Here is a 13,223-nt window from a genome sequence, read left to right as displayed (position 1 = left end):
GTTACAAAATATCACTCCCATTGAAAAACTTATGAACATTTCTCCAGACTACTCTAGATTAAGAATATTTGGGTGCAAATGTTTCATATTTACTGACAAAAATGATAAACTTTCCCCTCGTGCGATTCCCTGTGCCTTTTTAGGATATGCTGAAAACCAGAAAGGTTATAGATGTTTTGACTTCAAAAATAATAAACTATATGTGTCTAGAAATGTTTCCTTTCTTGAAAAGGAGAGCTTCTTTGATTTTAGAAAATTAAAAGACGTCACTGAGTACTCCTTTTTGCTAGATCTAACATCAACATCTGATGAATATGACCTTGATTGTAACTTTGATGATGATCCAAGAATTATTGATCTTAATGTTGAAAATAAAGAAGTTCATAGAGATACTAGTATTCAATATTCCAGGCGACAAGAGTCTAATACTCCATGTGCACTTGAGAAATATTCTAACATTCCAACTAGACAATCATCCCGAATCTCGAGGCCTCCAGAAAAGTTTGTATCATACGAGTCTTTCTCACCCACATATAGGGCAGTTATTGCATTAATTCACTCATATGAAGAACCATCCACATATTTTCAAGCTAAAAATGATATCAAATGGATAGAAGCCATGAAAGTTGAATTAGATGCACTTGAAAAGGCTTCTACATGGAATATTCAAGATCTTCCTCCAGGGAAGAAAACTATAGGATGTCGATGGGTTTATAAAATTAAAACCAAGAGTGATGGTACTCTTGAAAGATATAAAGCCCGTTTAGTAGCCAAAGGTTATGCCCAAGAATATGGGATTGATTATGAAGAAACCTTTGCTCCGGTGGCTCGTATGACTACTGTCCGAACCTTAATTGCCTTAGCTTCTATCAAAAAATGGTCTATTTTTCAAATGGATGTCAAAAATGTTTTTTTAAATGGAAAGCTAGTTGAAGAAGTATATATGGAACCCCCTCCTGGTCTAAGTATTCCTAAGGGTAAACTCCTTCGCTTAGAAAAAGCTCTTTATGGACTTAAACAAGCACCAAAAGCTTGGTATGATAGGTTTAGTCGTGTTATGATTGATATTGGTTTTCAATTCTGTTTAACTGACACTGCTTTGTTTATTAAGAATTCTGATGCAGGAATCATTGTGCTTCTTATTTATATGGATGATATGATCATCACCGGAAGCGATAAACAGGGAGTTGAAACAATCAAAACACTTCTTAAATCTCATTTTGAAATGACTGATTTGGGCTTGTTGAGATATTTTTTAGGCATTGAAGTTGCTTATTCTCCTAGAGGATATTTATTATCTCAGACTAAATTTGCTTTTGATATTGTTTTCAGGTCTGGTATTACTGATGATAAGAAAGTTGACACTCCAGAAGTTGTTAATGTTAAAATGAAGATTGATGATGGAGAACTTCTTGCAGACCCTACTCCTTACAGACAGCTTGTCGGGGCACTTTCCTATCTATCCATTACCAGACCAGATATAGCACATGTTGTTCATACAGCAAGTCAATTTCAACATGCTCCTACTTCTGTTCATATGGGAGCAGTCATGCGTATTATCAGATACATCAAGTCCTCTCTTTCACGAGGACTTTTCTTATCTTCCTCCTCTTCTCTTGATTTAATTGCATATACTGATGCTGATTGGGGAGGTGATCCCAATAACAGACACTCAACCACTGGCTTTTGTGTCTTTTTAGGGGAATCATTAATCTCGTGGAGGTGTAAAAAGCAGCAGAAGGTATCTCTCTCATCCACCGAAGCTGAATACAGAGCCATGGCAACCACGACCATGGAAGTAGTTTGGCTCCGACGACTGCTTGCTGACATGGGAGTTGAAGCAACAAAGGCTTCACAAATGTGTTGTGACAACAAAAGTGCGATCTACATTGCCAGTAATAGAACATTCCACGAACGCACCAAACACATCGAAATGGATTGTCACTACGTCAGAGAGGAATATCTACACGGGATAATTGATCTGCCATATGTCACTTCAGAATATCAGTTAGCAGACCTCTTTACAAAGCCTCTCGCTGCTCCCCGATTTCACTTTCTCTTAGACAAACTTTCGCTCATTGTACCGTAAGTTTGAGGGGGAGTGTTAAAATGTAAAACTGTACATATATGTATATATAATAATATTATATTATTATATATATAAATACATTTTTAATTTCTTTCTTTTCTGTATTTTTTTCCTTTATTTTTATTTTTTGTCTTTATGTCATCTAGTTCAGTTTGAACTAGAATGACTGTTGCTAGTCAAGTCCTGTCCAGACTTGACTAGCAATAGAGCTGTTGGACTGACACAGTCCAACAGCTCTTAATAGAGCTGTTGGACTGACACATTCCAACAGCTCTAAATAGAGCTGTTGGACTGTGCCCAACAGCTCTATTGAGTCCTCTTTCAGCTGTGTATATAAAGGGGTGCAGCCCCTCTTGTATTTCACTCCAATGCTTCTTAAGCAATTGGTTTTTCATATCAATAAAGAATACATTTTTATTTTTATTTTGTTTCCAGTTATACCCTTTTTAAGGGTTATGCTTTAGTGTCATTCTTGACACTTGCTCTTGTTAATCAAAGCTCGTGTTTCGAAGATCCCCATTTCATTTCACAGACCACTCTAGACTAAGAATATTTGGGTGCAAATGTTTTATATTTACTAACAAAAATGATAAACTTTCCCCTCGTGCGATTCCCTGTGCCTTTTTAGGATATGCTGAAAATCAGAAAGGTTATAGATGTTTTGACTTCAAAAATAATAGACTATATGTGTCTAGAAATGTTTCCTTTCTTGAAAAGGAGAGCTTCTTTGATTTTAGAAAATTAAAAGACGTCACTGAGTACTCCTTTTTGCTAGATCTAACATCAACATCTGATAAATATGACCTTGACTGTAACTTTGATGATGATCAAAGAATTGTTGATTTTAATCATAATGTTAAAAATGAAGAAGTTTATAGGGATACTAGTATTCAATATTCCAGACGATAAGAGTCTAATCCTCTATGTGCACTTGAAAAATATTCTAACATTCTAACTAGACAATTATCTCGAGTCTCGAGGCCTCTAGGAAAGTTTGTATCATACGAGTCCTTCTCACCCACATATAGGGCAGTTATTGCATTAATTCACTCATATGAAGAACCATTCACATATTTTCAAGCAAAAAATGATATCAAATGGATAGAAGCCATGAAAGCTGAATTAGATGCACTTGAAAAGGCTTCTACATGGACTATTCAAGATCTTCCTCCAGGGAAGAAAACTATAGGATGTCGATGGGTTTATAAAATTAAAACCAAGAGTGATGGTACTCTTGAAAGATATAAAGCCCGATTAGTAGCCAAAGGTTATGCCCAAGAATATGAGATTGATTATGAAGAAACCTTTGCTCTAGTAGCTCGTATGACAACTGTTCGAACCTTAATTGCCTTAGTTTGTATCAAAAAATGGTCTATTTTTCAAATGAATGTCAAAAATGCCTTTTTAAATGGAAAGCTAGTTGAAGAAGTATACATGGAACCCCCTCTTGGTCTAAGTATTCCTAAGGGTAAAGTCATTCGCTTAGAAAAAACTCTTTATGGACTTAAACAAGCACCGAAAGCTTGGTATGATAGATTTAGTCGTGTTATGATTGATATTGGTTTTCAATTCTGTTTAACTGACACTGCTTTGTTTATTAAGAATTCTGATGAAGGGATCATTGCGCTTCTTCTTTATGTGGATGATATGATCCTCACCGGAAGTGATAAACAGGGAGTTGAAATGATCAAAACACTTCTTAAATCTCATTTTGAAATGATTGATTTAAGCTTGTTGAGATATTTTTTAGGCATTGAAGTTGCTTATTCTCCTAAAGGATATTTATTATCTCAGACTAAATTTGCTTTTGATATTGTTTCTAGGTCTGGTATTACTGATGATAACAAAGTCGACACTCCAGAAGTTGTTAATGTTAAAATGAAGATTGATGATGGAGAACTTCTTGCAGACCCTACTGTTAAAATGTAAACTGTAATATATATATATATATATAATTTAATATTATTATATTTTCTTTTATTATTTTCTTTTTCTATTTTTCTTTATTTTCTTTTTTAGCATCTAGTTCAATAGAAACTAGATATTTGATCCAGTCAAGTTCCTGTTGGAACTTGACTGTGCAAATAGCTGTTGGACTGTAGTCCAACAACTATAATAAATGTTGTTGGACTATAGTCCAACAGCTATAATAATAAATGTTGTTGCTATATTAAGAGACGTTGGAATCCAACGTCTCTTTTGGAGAGCTCAAAATGAGCTCTCCTCTCTCTTCCACTTTTTTGTATATATAGGGGTGAACCCCTTCAATGTAAATTACTATGCTTCTTAAGCATTTTGTTCATGAATAAAGTATTATTTATTTTTCAAGTGTTCTTCCTTTTATACCCTTTCAAGGGTCATGCTTGTAGTGTCTCCAATAGACACTTGTTTGTGAGTTATTTGTGCATTTGTTGAAGACCACCATTTCATTACACCTACTCCTTACAGACAGCTTGTCGGGGCACTTTCCTATCTATCCATTACCAGACCAGATATAGCACATGTTCACACAACAAGTCAATTTCAACATGCTCCTACTTCTGTTCATAGGGGAGCAGTCATGCGTATTATCAGATAAATCCAGTCCTCTTTCATGAGGACTTTTCTTATCTTCCTTTTCTTTTCCTAATTTAATTGCATATACTGATGTTGATTGGGGAGGTGATCCCAATAACAGACACTCAACCACTGGTTTTTGTGTTTTTTTAGGGGAATCATTGATCTCGTGGAGGTGTAAAAAGTAGCAGAATGTATCTCTCTCATCCACCGAAGCTGAATACAGAGCCATGGCAACCACGACCATGGAAGTAGTTTGGCTTCGACGACTGCTTGCTGACATAGGAGCTAAAGCAACAAAGGCTTCACAAATGTGTTGTGACAATAAAAGTGCGATCTACATTGCCAGTAACAGAACATTCCACGAACGCAACAAACACATCGAAATGGATTGTCACTACGTTAGAGAGGAATATCTACAAGGGATAATTGATCTGCCATATGTCACTTCAGAATATCAGTTAGCAGACTTCTTTACAAATCCTCTTCCTGCTCCCCAATTTCACTTTCTCTTAGACAAACTTTCGCTCATTGTACCGTAAGTTTGAGGGGGAGTGTTAAAATGTAAAACTGTACATATATATAATTATATTATTATATTATTATATATATAAATATATTTTTCATTTCTTTCTTTTCTGTAACTTTTTTCCTTTATTTTTATTTTTTTTGTCTTTATGTCATCTAGTTCAATTTGAACTAGAATGACTCTTGCTAGTCAAGTCCTGTCCAGACTTGACTAGCAATAGAGTTGTTGGATACAGTCCAACAACTCTATTTAGAGTCGTTGGACTGTGTATATAAAGGGGTGCAGCCCCTCTTGTATTCCATTCCAATGCTTCTTAAGCAATTGGTTTTTCATATCAATAAAGAATATTTTTTTATTTTTATTTTGTTTCCAGTTATACTCTTTTTAAGGGTTATGCTTTAGTGTTATTCATGACACTTTCCCTTGTGAATCTAAGCTCGTGTTTCGAAGATCCTTATTTCATTTAAGCCCCTGCTTGCCTAAACAAAGCGAATGGCAGGGGCCAAGGCCCCTGCTGATGGACATCAAGTGGTGGTGGTGGGTGGGTGGGGGGGGGGGGGCGTTGCCTAACAGAAACAGTGAAGAAGAGGGAGGGAGAGCATGACAGGGGCCGCCGGCCTCTTGCCAGCCTCTCGACAGCACAAAGAAAAGAGGGGGAAGGCGCGGCAGGGGGCCGCTAGCCTCCTACCGGCCTTGCGGCAAAGCCAAGAAGAGGGGGAAGGTGCAACAGGGGCCATCGGTCCTCTGCCGACCTTCCAGTAAGCACAGAGGGAGCGGGAGGGCACGACAGGGGTTGTCGGCCCTCCAACAACAGAGGAGATCGAAGAAGGGGGGGGGGTGGAAGAAGACAGGGGGAGAAGGAGGAGGCACAGCAGGGGGCCGCCGGCTTTTCGGCGAACACAGAGAGCGAGGGGGAGACGTGGCAGGGGCCGACGGCCTCCTGCCAGCCTTTTGTCAAATAGAAGAAGAAGAGAAGAAGGGAGGAAAAAGAGAAGGGCGTACCTGGGAGGGGGCCGGCGGCGTCGGCCGATGTCATCGGTCGGCATCGTCGGTGCTGCCGCACGCAGGGAGCGAGAGAGGAGCGAAGGAGAGAAGTCGAGAGGGAGATGGAGCATAGGGGTGAGGGCGTCCCCTCCCCTTGCGTGCTCTTAAAGGCATGGAGGGCGCCGAATCGGGAAACCCCAAAGGGGTTTCAATTCTTGCAGAGGGGGAAGGCACGGAGGCTCGTGGCTGCTCAGGGAGAGAGACTGCGTTAAAAATTTTAAAGGGAAAACCCTTAGGGTTTTCTATGGATTTGGGTCCGGGTCCCGTCCGGAGCTGACCTGGGTTCGGATTTGTTTTTTGTTTTTTTTTAAACGTGGGTTTTACAATACTTCCCCTGCTATGAAACTCATATAGAGCCTTCGATCAACGGAGGTCAAGTGGGGGTTTGACTCCTTCAATTCTGGGCAATCTTCCGCAAATTGATTTTTATGAGTGTGACTATATGCTTCCCCATGAGAGAAAGGGACGAGATGAGATCCCTCAATTTTCTGGGAAAAATGTGCAGGAGTGGTTGTGCAAGTGCACACACTTCTTCGCTAACCATGCCATGCCCTATGATGCTCCCATAGATGAAGCGGTCGCCCATTTGGATGGGGGTTCTCTATGGTGGTACCAATGGTTAACCATCGTACATGGCAAACCCTCTTGCGAAGAGTTTATGGCTGCCATCATAGAAAGGTTCGGGTCCACCATGTGGTTTAACTTCCATATGAATTTGAAAAGCCTCAAGCAAAAGGGTGGCTTGGATGGTTACCATGCAGAGTTTGCAAACTTGTGCACATTTTTACCCCATGTCGATCGGTAAACCCTATTGCGGTCTTATCTCGGAGGCCTACAGTAAGACTTTAGTATGCACAAAACCACTTCTTCACATGGGAGAAGTAGCATGGTAAATAAAGTCATGGTGGAGATGATGTGATTTGTTTTCTCTTAATTTTGATTGTTAACAAAAAATACTTCTTAGGGAGTGGTAGTGTTAGTTTCACCCCAAGGATGAAACAAACCCTCTGGTGAGAAATAAGTGGTAGGGCCTGGTTATTAAATGATATGGGTCTGTTTTCATATCAAAATCAAGTTAGACCCCTCTCCCTGGGGAACAACTTTCAGTCCAGTGCATGTCTCTCGTGGCATATATGTTTCCTTTGTGTTAGATTCATATAGTGAGCAATTGGCTGCTTTCCTTGAAATGACCTATTTTCTGGTGAAATAAATGTGCCATGAGAATATGGTGCAGTTAAATGAAAATGTCATAGTATTTCATGACGATTGCAACACACCAAGGTCTATTCAAGTTCTTTGAATGGGGTTGGTTTGGTGGGGAGGGGGGCGGGTGTTGTTGCGCTTAGCATGTCTTGTGTTGTGTGTGATTCTTGGTAAAATCTTGAGTCTATTGCTAGCACCCCAATGCCAATGCACAGCAATTTTTTCTGAGTCACTTTCTGCTGAAGATACAAAATTAAATATTCTTCATGAGAAAATCTTTGGAAGTTTTGGCAATTTTGGAAAAAGAGAAAATAGACAAATATATAGAAGAAATTTGTTATTGTTGCCATTGTTGTTTGTTCAAAATAACACAAAAAAGAAAATATAAAATAAGATTTAGGACAATCTTTCTATTTAGATTCTTTCATATGCGTGCATGCATGCATGCTCAGCTACGGGTGCAAACACATCTTTTTGACACATTTGCTTTGTGTAACATGTTTTGATTTATCTTCCATATATACACTTAAATTAACCTATAGTTCTTTACACCCTATTATCCATGGTGTATGCACTCCTTTCAGCTACATGCAAGATAATTGTTTACAAATGCAAAATCTGTCCTTTTATCTTGATGCATATTATTGTATAATACTAATGCTTTTGTTTGCTAAATAATATTTACAGGGCCAAACAACTTCAATATTCTGCAAGGCCACTCAAAAGCTACCATGTTCTTAATCTGCAATAATGCAGCACAAGGCATTTTGTCCTCATTCTTTTTCAAATATGCAGGTTATGGTTGTTTAATTTTCTATTACCTCTTTATTGATCCACATATCATTTCAATGATATTTTGTGTACTCATAATTCAGCCTTTTCCTATTCTAGTCAACATGAAATTTTCCTTTTTTGGCTCCTGAGTAAGTGTGGTATGTCTGGGGCCTCTGGGCAAGTCTTTGTGTTTGACATGTTCTCAGTGGCGTAGTCCAACTTTTTGCAGATGCCATTCTGAAGAAATATTCATCAACTGTTGCCACGATTTTTACTGGCATAGCATCTGCCGCATTATTTGGTCACACTCTGACCATTAACTTTATATTGGGAATCTCCATTGTCTTCATATCAATGCATCAGGTAGCTCAGTTGTTTCTTTATATAATCATTCTTTTTGTACGATATTGCATGTTCCAAAGTTTCTCTTTTTGCAGTTCTTTTCCTCACTTTCTAAGGTGAAAGAAGAACAAAATGGGATGATAGAAGTACTGGAGTTTCAGAACAACCACAGGTTGGTTTTCTGTTTATACTTTGTAACAAGGGTACTTCAAGATGCCAGTATACCCATGTTGATGATGGTATTTCAGCTGTGATAGTGCTGGGTGCTTCACATATATTACCTAAATATATGTGCATGTGTATGTAAAATAAGTTTATGTATTATATATTATTCTATAGTTCCTCAATTTCATTGCTCTCTCTCTCTCTCTCTCTCTCTCTCTCTCTCTCTATATATATATATATATATATATATATATATATATATATATATATATATTTATATATGAGTTAAAGTTTGCTGCAATCGTATGTATGTACAAACGACTTAGCAAACTCCTTTCTTTTTTTGGGTCCAAATTACACGATGGATATGATCTACATGCTGTTTTTAGTGGGAACCAGTTTTGGAATCGCGGGAATCCGGCCTATGTACAGGTCTTTCCAGCTATGCAAAATCGATGGTTGTAAATGCACTGATTTTTTGCAACTCAAAAAAATGTTTTTTGTTCGAAAAAACATGATCCAAGGTTTGTTTCCAACTAAATCGTCTATGCTGAACACATCTACGAGGTTAGATTGAGTCAAAACAACTTGCATCATGAGATTCCAAATAGATTGTATTTGTACCTACGTTTGTCTGTTTTAAATATATACCCTACACACGTAAGGGTGAAGGTACAGATGCCCTTATGGTACAAAGTTTTTTTTTTTTTATATATGTGATCAACATGGTTGTTTAGTATAATAATCGACTTTTGGATGATCCCATTATGACATGTAAGTAGGTTTTTGAAGGGCTTCAAAAATTAGTGGCCCTCAAAAGTTTTATATTTTTTAAGACTCAAAAGGTCATTTTTTTAATAGAAAAGATGATCCAACAGCCAGTTCCTAGCAAATGAACTATACCAAACACATTTGTGGTGTCTGATTTGTGAAACAAGCCTCAAAACATCAAAATTGGGCTTCACTGCATTGTACAGGGCATATGTAGATATTCTCAAACTGTTTTAATTGTCGCCAACCATATTATGCACCTATATATGTACAATTTAACAAAGGTAACCTGAATGCGAAGTCAACTTATCTTTGTAGGCCTAGCCTTGAGCATGGTCCCTATTGAGTTGGTTTTAGAGTATTACAAGCACCAGACTGGGTTTTCACTTATTTTAAATTTGCTGCTCTCAAATTTAGAGCACATATTTTCACCAATGAGTTTAATGCTTCCTTGGGTGACCAAGCTTTCCACCAGGTGAATGGCAGTGTGTCAGCATGTCTCAGTAGTATAAATCTGTCAGTTTGGAAATATTCTTTCAGGGAATTGTTTTTGTCCTCCTACCTTTTAGAGTTTAAAGCTACATTGCTAATTCCACCATTTATTGTCAAAGTTAAGACATATACAACATTTTATATACATGGTTTTATTTACTAAGTTATTTGTGTTATTTGATTTACAGGTCAAAGGAATCATCTTTCATAAATATTGCTGCTGGTGCCAATGAAGAAGTATGTACCTTATGCTTTAAGTAATTGGTAGATGATCCATTTTAGAGTCCTTTGCCAGTGATGATTTTTTTTTGTCAGATTACCCATCGCATTGTATCTGATGAGAGAGAACCACTTCTTCCCACCTGATTCTTGTAAGGTATGGTTCCTGTTTTAAGGATTCAAGTAATATGTGTCAATTATCAAAATGCATAATTATTGCTTGGTCCTATTCTTTTTAACGGTTTAGGAGTAATGTATAGCAAATTCCTGGCATCTGTACCTTCCAAAAAAGCTGAAATTTCTTCCTCGCTATTGGACTAGATCGAGTATTTGGAAGATTTAGATTCTGCAACTCATGAGTTTACAACTTCACATAGAGTGGGTGGCGTACGTTGATCTCACATTTTGCCTACTTTATAAGTTGGTTGAGCCAATGGAGGTTTCCAACCATGAATCAAGATCCCGGTGACAGATTATGTTGTTGCTTTCAAGTCTCAGTAATTCTCCAAATTCTTCTTGTAGTTTGTAAAAGATGAAAACTCATCATCATTAAAGTAGATAAAGTGATACACAGCAAAAAGAAAACAAAAAAACCGAAAAGCGTGTAGCTCCATGAAATTATGTACCATCTGATTTATGAAAATTTAATGTTTCTCTTGAATTAACTACGTAATTTAGGGAAAAAAATTTTGAGTTTGCCAATTTTGTATGGTAAAAGATGACTTGCCAAAGTATGGGAAATAAAGCTGCTGCCATGATTAAGATGCCACCTAATAACTGAATTCTGAATCCAACTGGATCTTGGTAAAGGTTTAGGCAATTCCCTGCATGGATGATTTACCTCAACTTATGGACTTCACCGCGAGTCCACAAGTTACTGAGAGACTTCATGGGGCTGCGAAGGGACTAGGACTCTTAGTTGATTCAAACCGATCAGTTGAACCAATATTCAACAGGATCTCAAGAGCACCTACGTGATTACTTTGATAGTCAATGGTCTATATTAGAGTTGTTTTACTGTTCAAAACTTAATCATATGGATTACCTTTCAACATGATAATACATTAAGAGTTGTTTGAGTCAACCTGGTACTATTATTGAGGCACCATCAAGTTGTCAGTCATCATTCCTCTACTATTGACCCACTCATGGGAAACCTGTGAATAAACGTCATCATGCTTTTATATTTGCTTGACTTCAAATATCCTACTTTCTTCTTTGAGTTCATCGGGTAACTTTCAAGCAGTTGACAAGATCCCCTTAGTCCGGCTCAGGGTTACTGGAAACACTATATGAGAGTGGGAAATCCGTTTCCTGGGAAACCGTTTTGGAAATAGGAGACCCTGTGTTTCTGAAACGCCAAAAAAATCATAGGATACACGCTTCCCATGCTCCCATACTATGGGAAACCATTTCTCATGTGTTTCCCAAGTGTTTCCCTTTAGTAGGATACATATTTTTTATTTTTTGTTTCATTAATTTGTTATATTACTTGAACATTTCCCATGTGTTTCTCAGTCGTTTCCCTGGTTTGTTTCCCAAATCATTTCCCGTCTCCCATTTCACATGAGCCTGAAAAACCCCGTTTCCGATTTCCATTTTCCAAGTCATTTCCCGTTTCTATTTCCCTTTCTGGCAATCTTGGCCTGGCTCAATATTGACTAGTATCTGAAGAACTTATTCCCAATACAGAGCCATTCTATGGTTCTTGGGCAACTAACCTGACTGTTTTGAGCTACTGAATCTCTTTGATCTCTAGGTTAGAATCGATGTCTTTTCCAACGCATCACTAGAAAACAAAAAAAAGTTATGCAGATGAATTGCGGAATGGTTACTTTTGCTTCTCTTATTGCTTATTTTCATTATATAGACATCTGCTTTTCGTTTCTCTGCAAAGTAAGGTACTCTGCAAAGCTTTAATTGGTTATTTTGCATGCCTGTTTTATGTGTTTGTAACAGGAAATCATAATCTGTAGGAAAGATTCTTTTGGCTGCACATAATCTCCATTGTTGAGATCAGCCAGTTTTACACAGATCAATGAAATAATATAATATAAAATTTTTCCTTGCATTGAGGTTAGGAAACTTAACCCTATCATCATCGTCCTATGAGTAAAGATGGACGGGAAAATAGTTTCTGAATTTGAGAAGGGATATTGTAGTGGGTTGGCAGATCTTCCCTCCTGCCATTGTTACAGAATAGATGACAAGGAGGTATTTGTATCTGTATGTCATATATAACCAAACATTTATGGCAAAGTATATAGCCATTGAGTTCTTTCGTTTTTTGTTCAATGTAATCTACTGAAAGTGAAAGTTATTTTAAAGATGCGAGCATCATTCCTGGACATCATCTTTTGTTAATAAATTTCTTAATTGAGTGAATTGTTTTACTCTCTCTCTCTCTCTCTCTCTCTCTTTTACGGCATATCAATTTAATACCTGACTGTGCAGCTGCAAAATATCATCACCTTGAGAAACCTAAGTGTATCCAACTCCAAAAGACATGGCAGTTTGAGAGTGACAAGCGCTCGATGCCTGGATTTTCTGCCCCACACAACTATGGGAAATTGATTTGGAAAGTAGTTAGTCAAGATTATAGACAATCGAGACTTACTCTGTATCCCATTTCACCTAATTGAATCACAGGCTCGAGGCTCAATCGGTCCACACATCTCGATTTGACAATCATGGATTCAACACTTAAAACAAGGAATAGGACCAGCATGGGTTCACACATGCAGACGCAGGCATGGAGAGAGAGAGAGAGAGAGAGAGAGAGAGGCCGCTTGATTTCCTTTTTTTTATTACGTTCTTTATGGATCTGTGCGAAACCTTGAATAAATTTGATAAGCGTGTAAGCTTTTGCTTGTGAAAGCTACCGATTATTGAGGACCCTCATATTGCGCTTGGTTTGTGAAGTTGGATCCTCATTCCATGGAAAAATTGCTATGTGAATTGCAAGAAGTAGATATCTGGCTTTCACAAATGGAAAGGGCTTTTTCAGTTGTTTTATTGGAGATCTGCTGTTTCTCGGCA

General features: G+C 37.7%; 1 protein-coding gene across 4 annotated transcripts in view; it reads left to right on the top strand.

The window, feature by feature from the left end:
* The window catches only part of LOC149840892 (CMP-sialic acid transporter 5-like), a 124,685-nt gene extending 112,148 nt beyond the window's left edge, over nt 1–12,537 (top strand). For 3 of the 4 annotated variants that reach the window (XM_090003436.1, XM_090003437.1, XM_090003438.1), the window contains 6 exons: nt 8,109–8,216; nt 8,425–8,558; nt 8,633–8,709; nt 10,154–10,202; nt 10,281–10,341; nt 12,144–12,537. In XM_090003436.1, coding sequence (XP_089859562.1) covers nt 8,109–8,216; nt 8,425–8,558; nt 8,633–8,709; nt 10,154–10,202; nt 10,281–10,331 — 419 coding nt within the window. In that variant the 3' untranslated portion in view covers nt 10,332–10,341; nt 12,144–12,537. Of the gene's footprint in view, nt 1–8,108; nt 8,217–8,424; nt 8,559–8,632; nt 8,710–10,153; nt 10,203–10,280; nt 10,342–10,505; nt 10,799–12,143 lie in introns of those variants that run through there. The other variant, XM_090003439.1, reaches the window with a different exon arrangement.
* The last annotated feature ends 686 nt before the right edge of the window (nt 12,538–13,223 follow it).

Source organism: Nuphar pumila, chromosome 4 (genome assembly GCF_984573655.1).
Source record: "Nuphar pumila chromosome 4, dmNupPumi1.hap1.1, whole genome shotgun sequence".
Classification (NCBI taxonomy): Eukaryota; Viridiplantae; Streptophyta; class Magnoliopsida; order Nymphaeales; family Nymphaeaceae; genus Nuphar; species Nuphar pumila.
The sequence above is the reverse complement of the archived record's forward strand: the minus strand, read 5'-3'. Positions and strand labels throughout refer to the sequence as shown.